We start from the raw sequence: 10860 nt of genomic DNA, 5'->3' as shown, positions 1-10860 counted from the left end.
GCAGGGCTGCACTTGCGAGAATCCCAGTCCCATTCAGCCATGAGCCCACATTTTCCTTCTTCATTCTTTTACTCTCACTGATGCAGGAGCAGGGAGATTTGGCTTTCCTCAAACCATCCTTACTTTGCTCAACAATATTTCTGACTTCCTCCTTTGCAGCCTCTCCCTTCTTCCCCTTTCCACATGCTGCCTTATTGACTTGAAGGCCACATTCCAGTTCCCTGTTTAGTCAAGCTGGGCTCCAGTGATGTTTCCTAATTTTACCAACTGTTTGTATGGAGCATTCTTCTTCTTGACAGATGCTTACTAAATGGCTGCCTTTCCTGAGGTCCTCCACCCTTCAGAGCTGCTTGTAGCTGCTCTTCTCAGAGTGGGGACCCTGGGGCTTTGGCCCCCAACAAGAACATGGTCACCATGGGGACCAACCCGCTCACAATGGCCTTATGGGCATGCTATCACTGCCATCACAAAGCCCTGGTGGTTTCCATGGGGACCCTATCATCATGCCCTGCTGGACACCATGGCAGACCCCATCATGATGCCTTTGTGGGGACTATGGAGGTCCCATCATGATTCCTTGGTGGAGACCATGGAGAAAGACACCATCACAATGTCTTGGTGAAAACCATGGGGATCCCAACATGATGCCTTTCTAGAGATCCATAGTAGAGATCTACACAAGGCCACCTCTGTTTCTCTGCCCACTAATCCTCATCCCTACAATCCTGACAGGCTCTCTGTCCGTCCCTAAGCAGAGCTCCCTGCATCCCACTGCTCTCTCCAGGGTTTCCTTTGTCCACATCACTTGCACCTTTCCCTGCCATCCCAGGCTATCAATTCCTCACTCTTGCTGGAGTGTTCTCCCCTGAGTCACTCCCAGTTTAAGGCTCTCATCACCGTCTTGGCCACCTGGTTGATGACCATCAGGCCAGCAGATGGGAAGAGCCTCCATCCAAAGGATATGTGACAACCTGCAGTCTTGGCGCCCTGCTGTGGGCTCAGCTCCAGGTCCTCCTCCAACTCCTACTGAAAACATAAACTGAAAAAGAAGAGAAAAAAAAGGAGGAGAGAGCGGGAAAGACCCATGCTATTTATCCTCCCCAATTTCATCTTGCAATAAACCGGTATGAGGGTACATGTAAGCAATATGAATTAGGGTATCTGAAATGCAGAATTAAACCATGAATCCTTAAGAAATGTTTCTCCGTCTTGCATCAGTGCATGCCCAGATGTGCAGGGATGCTGCTGCTGGAGGCAGGTTCTGTGCATCACTGTGCCAGAGAAAAGGCCACCCCAAGGGAACTGACTGAAGTCTCCAAAGCCCATGGAGAGACCAGCAGGTTGTGAGGAAGCTCCAGAAGTGCCTTTGCCCACTCTGGCCCATGGACAGCACCAGCAGCCCCTTTGCTGGCCCCCTGAGTCCACGAAGCAGGGTTAAGGAGATAACGAAGGGATCCTATGCACTCAAGGGCCATGCCAGTGCCGTAGGGACCATGGGTGTGCATGTGCAGGGGTTGCAGGTGGGCACAGGGGCCACTTGTGACTATCACAGCTGCCTAGCTTGCGGGACAGGGCAGGATGGCAGATTTCTTGAAGCAATCTCTGGGAAAGCAAAGGTGCTACTGCAGAAGTCCCTAGGCCTGGGCAGCCAGCGGTCCATCCACCCTGAGGCCCTCATTAGCCCAGTCTCTGTTCATATCATAGAATCATAGAATCATAGAATCATAGAATGCTTAGGGTTGGAAGGGACCTCTAGAGATCATCTAGTCCAACCCCCCTGCATACGCAGGGACACCTAGAGCACATGGCACAGGACTGCATCCAAGCGCGTTTTGAAGATCTCCAGAGAAGGAGACTCCACAACCTCTCTGGGCAGCCTGTTCCAGTGCTCTGTCACCCTCACTGTTAAGAAATTTTTCCTTAAGTTCCTATGGAATTTTTGATGTTTCAGTTTCCGGCCATTTCCTCTAGTCCTATCAGTGGCCACCACTGAAAAGAGACCATCCCCATCCTCTGCACTCCCTCCCTTGAGGTATTTATATACACTGATTAGATCCCCTCTCAGCCTTCTCTTCTCCAGGCTGAACAGGCCCAGCTCCCTCAGCCTCTCCGCATAGGGCAGATGTTCCAGGCCCCTGATCATCCTTGTAGCCCTGCGCTGGACTCTCTCCAGCAGCTCCACATCCCTCCTGTACTGTGGAGCCCAGAACTGGACACAGTACTCCAGATGCGGCCTCACCAGGGCTGAGTAGAGGGGCAGGATCACCTCCCTCGACCTGCTGGAGACGCTCTGGCGTCTGGCATCTGGCGGAGTGAGCAGAAATTCAGGGGAGGAGAGCTAGAAGGGTGTGAGAGTTCAGAGACCAGAGCACAGAGCTCAGTGTGATGTGTCTCCTATTTCTGCAGCACGCTGCGTGCAGGCGGGATGGATTTTCCCTGCAGTCAGTGTTGGAATTCATTTATTAGTGTAGAGGTAGGAAGCCCAGCATAACCTGGGGCACTTGCCCAGCAAGCACTGCAGTGGGACATGGTTTTCCTACAGGTGCCCTACTGTACCTGTTCCTGTCCCCACTGCTAACGCTTTCCTGTTTTCTTTCTGTAGAGAGAACTCTGTGGACAGTTCTCAGCCAAGTTAGGCATCTTATTATTAGTGCCAGTTTAATGTTTGTTTCATTTTCACAGTCTTATCCTACGAGCAGATCTTTGCTGTTGTGTGAGAGCAGGGCCAGCACAGAGCCTTTTCCATGTGCCTCCTGCACCTGCCCATTGTCTGTTTTCCTATTAGCAGTGGCATGTTTGCCTATGTCTCCTCTCCTGCTCTGGATCTGCTAGGGGCTGTTCTGTACACGGTGGTGCCTGCAGCACTGACCCCCCCCTCATCTACGGCACGAGGAACAAGGCTCTCAAGGAGGCTGAGGAAAACAATTTCATGGATATTTTTCAGCCTTGGGAAATTGTCATTGCTCTCTAAAAAATGACTCCCTCAGCATCCCATACCAATGCTGAACATTGTTTCTTCACTATTTTTTAAATATTTATATTATATTTTTAATTTTTTACTTCGTTTTTTATTAACAGTAGTAGTATTTTATATCCTGTTGCTACCCAAATTGTTGCATATCTTCCACCTTCACTGAGACTTCTCTGTTGCATCTGGTGTCCACACTCCAGAAACCTCACAGCCTGTTTACATCCTGGTCTTTGCCTCTCCAGGGAATGTTAGGGGGATTCAAGAGCCTTCCAACCTGTTCTGCCAGTAAGAACCAGGGCCTATGATCCACAGACTTTGTCATGTTGCTTAAAGACGTCATCCACACCATCAGCCTGACTGCATGGTCTGTAGCTCCCAGCATGATGTCACCCTTCATCTGATGCTCACCCACAAGCACATACCCAAACCTTGTCCATGCCATGGAAGCTCTTTGTCCATCCGAGCTGCCCCTCCACACAAAGGACCTGCCCCCTCCTCCTCTTCCCTCACAGCCTCCCCTGAAGAGCTTTTACCCCAGCAGCGCAGGCCTCCAGTCGTGTGAGTGGTGATAATGCATCGCAGTTATTGCAATGGTGTTGAGGTCCTGTGACAGCTTGTGCTTCTGTCTCCATGCCAGGCTACAGGCATTTGCATATATTTGGGCTGCAAAATATCAGGATGTGGCACAGAAGACAGATTTGTCCTGGTGAAACCTGTTACCAAGAGCCAAAGACACTGTGTGCAATGGCCCCACTTGAGAGCAGAGCCATGCTGGCATGGAGAGCAGGGGTCAATGCAATGGTGAGAGGAGGTTCCCACTAAGAGAGTCAAGGCTGCAGGGCCCAACAGCCCAGAAACAGAGCTGGGCTGTGAGGGAACGACAGGAGAGGGTTTTGTTGCCGGAGCTGATTTGTAGCACCCTGGGGCCTGGGACAGAGGTGAGCCCATGTCCAGGCAGGAGAAGGTGCCCCTAAAGATGTCCTTGGGCTTGAGCCAACTGTGATCTACCAATCCCGGGGTCAGCATTAGCCCCATCGTGTTTTCCAGGGTGCAAAGAGGTTGTGTGGGAACAAAGTGAGAATCTTTTAGGAGAGCAGAGACCAGTGCAGACCCCTCGGTGTGAGGTGCCTCTACCACTTACGAAGCACGCTCAGCTGCAGGAGGGATTGGACATGGTTTGCCATAGATCCCAGGCTGTGCCTCCTAGAGGAGACATCTGGTTATGCTGGACAAGCCAGACATCTATCTTGGCCCTGCAGCCTATTTCTATGTCACTGAATTAAATGTCTGCACTGAATTGTATGAACTTTTTGCACTGTAACGATCCACCAGCGTCTCTACATTATACTGAATGGTGCTCGTGTAGTGCCCCCTTCTTGCCCCTTTCTGGGTGTCCTGCCTATTAGGGGCTTCATAACTAGGGCCTTCCAGAGTGGGACACTTCCAACTTTCATAGATAGTCATGCTCTGATGTAACAGACGGCAATTTTGGAATCCTTTTTTCCCCATTAATTAGGAAAGGACAACAAGTGTGATTCTTTTAGGTTGCTTCATGCCCATTTCCCAGAAGGAGGGGACACAAGGGACAGAGAAATTGGTGAGTTCAGCTGGGCCTCTGCTCCTGAGCGGGGCCAGGCTCCTGGGACGGAGGCAGCTCGTGGCAGCCTGGCAGCACTGCCCAGAGACAGCCGAGTGCAGGAGCAGCTCCTGTGCCAAGAGCAGCAGGGCTGCGGGCACTGCCTGCTGCTGCGGACAGGGGAGGAGAGAAGGCAGCGAGAGGGGAACGGCAGTGTGGAGCGGGAGGACAGAGCAGAGCTCACTGAAGGAAGAAATCTTCACAACCCCTTGTGTGGTGAGTCTCTGGCTGCAGGGCAATGCTGCTGAGGTTTCTGGAGGGATCTTCTGAACCCATCCCACCCCATGACTGATAGGACTTGTCTCTCCTGGAGTATCCAGGGCATGGCAGGAGAAGGAGCTGATCCAGCTCAGGGATTCCCTGATGCACCTTCACAGGGCAGGGCACGCTGCTCCTTTCTTCCAGGTATCGCTGCAGGGGTGTCAAGTGCTGGGTGTGCACATAGGTCTCTCCAGGTTTCTGAATCAGAGCAGCATCCCTGCACCCGAGGGAGCACCCAGGGCAGTGACTCTGCTGCCTGCAAGGGTCAGTGCTGCACAGAGAAGCTCTGACAGGGCTGGCTCCCCGTCAGCCAGGATCATCTTCCTGTTGAGACTGTGCTGCCTCGGTCAAGTGTGTTCACCTTGTTCATGTACAGGACGTCCCAAGAGTCTTTTCAAGAGGAAGATCAAGAGAAGGGCTACTTCCAAGGGCAGGAACTTTCCTCTTCCTGTCTGCACTTTCAGTTATCTCCCTAAATGCTGCAGGGAGAAAAGAGGAGTGTATTCTGGTTTGCCAAAGTAGTGGACTCAAGCCTTCCCTCTCAGAGATCTGTGAGAAACTTTATAGAGCCTCTTCAACCCACCTTAGTCTGCAGACAGCATCAGCATCACCTTTGTGCAATTTATTCTACTTGCTCCATAAAGTGCCTGCACAGCGATTCCCCTGGACAGTGCCCTGTCCCCAGAGGCTTGTGTAGGGCAGGACTGAGCACACAAAGGTGATGTCTCTGTGAGCACAGACTGACAGAAATTGTTTTGACAGAGTAAGGTGCCATTAGGAATTGCTGTGGGCAGTAGAGATGGTCAGGGGAGGGAAGTGCCCACCATGATGGGAGGATGGATTTGGGGAAGTCATGCTCAGTCCTTCCAATGCAGACACCTTCCTCTGAGCAAGCCCTGCCACGTCTCCTCTGCCACCCAGCAGCCTCTCTGCCCTGACAGCCTTGGGGTCCAGGGTATCAGCCCACTCCACTACAGCCAGATCCCTGGCAAATGACAGGGGCATCCCTCCTGCTATGGGCACATTTCCTGCTGCCCAATATAGGGGCTTCAGATGCATGTCCTGCAATGTCACCATCTGTGAGGTAGCATGCCCACATAGGTGAGGTAAGGGTGTTCCTGAGTGCCCCTCTGCCTGTCTTCCCTTTCTCCCCTTGGCAGAAGGATCGCAGGATTGCTCCTTGTTTCCCCTCCTGTTCTTCTCTTGGGCTCCCTGGGGTTGCAGAGTTTTCAGATGCAGTTCAGACACCTACCCTGCAAGCTGTGGAAGAGAGGAATATGCATGGGAGTGAGGCGTCTCCAGTCCCCTCTAACCTGTGCAACTCCAGGAAATGCAGCCCATGGGTTTAGGAACTGAGCTAACTCTCCCTTAAGCAGAGTCCATCTTCAATGCAACTTCATTTGACCCTTTTGCCTGTAATGTCTTAACAGACTTGGAGGTGCCCTCAGGAGGGACATTGCTGCCTCCTGCCATCTCTATGATGTCCAGGAGACCTCTGAAGAATCTGTTACAGAGAATGAGAGCATGCAAAAAAGGTTTGGAAAGTGCATATGGGCAGCTGAAAAGAGCCCTGCATATTCTTGGCTAGAAGTGGAGCTTGGAGACCTCCCTCAGGTGCCCTGAGAAAGGGAGAGAAGTTGGAGATTCGAAGTTTTGAAACTGGACTTGTCTGCTCTTAGGAGGGGCTGGGTTCTTTCTAGGGCAACGGATTGGGGTGATCATCATGCACCTCAATGAGGTTTGGGCACACAACAGCTGCAATCAAGGCTAATAGGCAGAGGAACTCTCCTCACTCTGCATAACGTGATTATAAATCCATTTTCTCACGATTACCAGTAGAGACGCTGAAAATTTCTGCTTCCGAGGAACACTCTGCAGAGGTGAGAGGGGCATCCCAAAGAATATACATGTCAAAATAAATGTCAAAAATCCCCAAATTGTGCTCTCAATACACGTTCTTTAGAAGTGGTACTGTAGATACTGAAAAGCCCTTTTACAAACCAGGGGGATTTCACCTGAAAAATTGTAAATCTCAGAGCTCACCACCCCTCTTGTCTCCTCCCCATTACAGTAGAGCTGGACAGACATCTCTGGAGCCCATGGGGAGATGCCCCTGCTCCTCATAGCACATTGAGCCATCCCACACTGAGACTCAAGAAAGGGAGTTGCACAAAGATCTCCATGAAGAGAGGTAATATGGACAGTGTATTAGAACTGGAACAAGTTGGGAGATATTTAACTTTAAAAATCTGGGATAACTGCTCAATATATTTTCTTTTCTGAACAATCCACAAAGCTTGGAGAGAGTGAAATGTCCAACAGCAGCTCCCTCAGCGAGTTCCTCCTCCTGCCATTCTCAGACACACGAGAGCTGCAGCTCTTGCACTTCTCGCTCTTCCTGGCCATCTACCTGGCTGCCCTCCTGGCCAACGGCCTCATCATTACAGCCGTAGCCTGCGACCACCGCCTCCACACCCCCATGTACTTCTTCCTCCTCAACCTCTCCCTCCTCGACCTGGGCTCCATCTCTACCACTGTTCCCAAATCCATGGCCAATTCCCTGTGGAACACCAGGGCTATTTCCTACTTAGAATGTGCTGCCCAGATATTTTTCTACTACTTCTTGTTTTCAGCAGAGTTTTCTCTCCTTACAATCATGGCCTATGACCGCTATGTGGCCATCTGCAGACCCCTGCAATACGGGACCCTCCTGGGCAGCAGAGCTTGTGTCAAAATGGCAGCAGCTGCCTGGGCCAGTGGCTTTCACTATGGTCTCCTGCACACTGGGAACACATTTTCCCTGCCACTCTGCCAAAGCAATGTGGTGGAGCAGTTCTTCTGTGAGATCCCCCAGATCCTCAAGCTCTCCTGCTCAGACTCCTACCTCAGGGAAGCTGGGCTTCTTGTGGTTAGTCTTTGTTTAATTTTTGGGTGTTTCATTTTCATTGTGGTGTCCTACGTGCAGATCTTCAGAGCTGTGCTGAGGATCCCCTCTGAGCAGGGCCAGCACAAAGCCTTTTCCATGTGCCTCCCGCACCTGGCTGTGGTGTCCTTGTTTGTCATTACTATATTGTTTGCCTACCTGAAGCCCCCCTCCATCTCCTCCCCGCTTCTAGATATGGTTGTGTCCATTCTGTACTCAGTGGTGCCTCCAGCCCTGAATCCCCTCATCTACAGCATGAGGAACAAGGAGCTCAAGGAGGCACTGAAGAAACTGATCCAGCGGGTCCAAGGTCAGTGGTAACAACTGTTTCATTCACTCACCAGGATATCTGCCATCAAGACTGTATTTTATCCATTTCTTTCTTTTTTACTTCTCTCTTTTACATCCATCCTAAAAAAATAAATAATAAAGATACCTAGTTTTTGTCACATCTGCACAGGAATCTCTCATTTAGCACTTAAACACAGACCATGATAAAGCAGGAAGCCAGGCTTCCCCCTTCACTAGCAGAGAGGGGGGATTCTCTGAGCCGCTTCTTTGAGCTCCCTTGGATGTGCCCAGTGCAGGGAGGAGAGTTTCCCTCTGCAGCGTCTTTTCCAGCACTGACACCAAGGGACCTCTGGGGTACAGAGTCACGGCGGGACAAGGGCAGGTGGGCTGAGACCAGGGGTCCAGTGTTGTTTAGGAGATCTCAGCTCTCGTGGCTATGGTTAGAGTGTGATCTCAAATCTCTCTAATATGACAGAAATGGCAACCAAGCGTCACCAGAGGTTTCCATGGTTCCATGCAAAGCTCCAACACACAAAACTAAACATGAGTGAATTGAAGGAAAGTCTAGAGGCAGCCTTCCCATGGCAGTTCATCTTTCCTGAAGACACATTCCAGTGGGGAGCAGGACTTTCTCTATTTACAGTTATCCTCCTCATTTCTGTGCTGTACTCCATGCTTTATTCTGCAGATACGGCCCAGGAACTCTCATAACCTGGTAGAGAGAGGCTAGTGTTTCCACGTGCCCTGGAAGAACAGGCAGGACCAGTCCTTGGGTTCCCTTAAGCAACAGCTGGATTCCAGAATAACATTTCCATAATAAAAGGGGATCTGCCCTATGATGGTCCTGAGTCTAGCCTCTCTTTAGAAACTGGAATCAAGAATATGCCCAAGGGTGTGCAACCACAAATGGGGCTGCTCTTCTGCTTGTGAACTCCATGAGATCCAGGGGATGACCTCAGTATTCCAGGGTGATCTCTTAGCCTCAATCTAGGGTTCATCTCTCAGTGACCACTGCAGACAGGCAATGGTCTCTGCACCTTCTCCTGCCTGGACATGGGCTCACCTCTGTCCCAGGCCCCAAGGTGCTACAAATCAGCTCCAGCAACAAAACCCTCTCCTGTCGTTCCCTCACAGCCCAGCTCTGTTTCTCCCTGGTCTTGGGCACTGCAGCCTTGACTCTCTTAGTGGGAACCTCCTCTCACCATTGCATTGACCCATGCTCTCCATGCCAGCATGGCTCTGCTCTTGAGTGGGGCCATTGCACACAGTGTCTTTGGCTCTTGGTAACAGGTTTCACCAGGACCAATCTGTCTTCTGTGCCACATCCTAACATTTTGCAGCCCAAATATATGCAAATGCCTGTAGCCTGGCATGGAGACAGAAGCACAAGCTGTCACAGGCCCTCAACACCATTGCAATAACTGAGATGCATTATCACCACTCACACGACTGGAGGCCTGCGCTGCTGGGGTAAAAGCTCTTCAGGGGAGGCTGTGAGGGAAGAGGAGGAGGGGGCAGGTCCTTTGTGTGGAGGGCAGCTCGGATGGACAAAGTGCTTCCATGGCATGGACAGGTTTGGGTATGTGCTTGTGGGTGAGCATCAGATGAAGGGTGACATCATGCTGGGAGCTACAGACCATGCAGTCAGGCTGATGGCATGGATGACATCTTCAAGCAACGTGAGAAAGTCTGTGGATCATAGGCCCTGGTTCTTACTGGCAGAAGAGGTTGGAAGGCTCTTGAATCCCCCTAACATTCCCTGGAAAGGCAAAGAACAGGATGTAAACAGGCTGTGAGGTTTCTGGAGTGTGGACGCCAGATGCAACAGAGAAGTCTCAGTGAAGGTGGAAGATATGCAACAGTTTGGGTAGCAACAGGATATAAAATACTCCTTCCATTAATAAAAAATGAAGGGAAAAATATTTAAAAAGTAATATAAATATTAGAGAAAATAGTGAAGAAACAATGTTCAGCATTGGTATGGGATGCTGAGGGAGTCATTTTTTAGAGAGCAATGGCAATTTCCCAAGGCTGAAAAATATCTGTGAAATTATTTTCCTCATCCTCCTTGAGTGCCTTGTTCCTCGTGCCGTAGATGATGGGGGGTTCAGTGCTGCAGGCACCACTGTGTACAGAACAACCACTACCAGATCCAGAGCAGGGGAGGAGACATAGGGGACCTCAGGTAGGCAAACATGCCAGTGCTAAGAGAAAAACAGACAATGGGCAGGTGTGGGAGATACATGGAAAAGGCTTTGGGCTGGCCCTGCTCTCAGCACAACAGCAAAGATCTGCTCGTAGGATAACACTGTGAAAATGAAACAATCAAACATTAAACTGGCAGTAATAATAAGATGCCTAACATGGCTGAGGTAGGAGTGTGAGCAGGAGAGCTTGAGGGTCTGAAGGATTTCACACAAGAACTGTCCACAGAGTTGTCTCTACAGAAAGAAAACAGGAAAGCGTTAGCAGTGGGGACAGGAACAGGTACAGTAGGGCACCTGTAGGAAAAGCATGTCCCACTGCAGTGCTTGCTGGGCAAGTGCCCCAGGTTATGCTGTGTTTCCTACCTCTACGCTAATAAATGAATTCCAACACTGACTGTAGGGAAAATCCATCCTGCCTGCACGCAGCGTGCTGCAAAAATAGGAGACACATCACACTGAGCTCTGTGCTCTGGTCTCTGAACTCTCCCACCCTTCTAGCTCTCCTCCCCTGAATTTCTGCTCACTCCGCCAGATGATATGAACAGGGACTGGGCTAATGAGGACCTCAGTG

General features: G+C 50.7%; 1 protein-coding gene across 1 annotated transcript; it reads left to right on the top strand.

Annotated features, from left to right (window-relative positions):
* Nucleotides 1-7179: 7179 nt before the first annotated feature.
* LOC148592757 (olfactory receptor 14C36-like) lies at nucleotides 7180-8112 on the top strand. The gene has a single exon (XM_088533902.1). It carries the CDS (start codon nucleotides 7180-7182, stop codon nucleotides 8110-8112), a length of 933 nt encoding a protein of 310 aa, XP_088390028.1.
* Nucleotides 8113-10860: the final 2748 nt, after the last annotated feature.

This window comes from Tinamus guttatus, unplaced genomic scaffold, assembly GCF_059628265.1.
Source record: "Tinamus guttatus ecotype Peru unplaced genomic scaffold, ASM5962826v1 Tinamus_guttatus_pri_ptg000526l, whole genome shotgun sequence".
NCBI classification, from domain to species: Eukaryota; Metazoa; Chordata; class Aves; order Tinamiformes; family Tinamidae; genus Tinamus; species Tinamus guttatus.
Note: the sequence above shows the minus strand (reverse complement) of the source record. Positions and strands in the feature narration are given on the sequence as shown.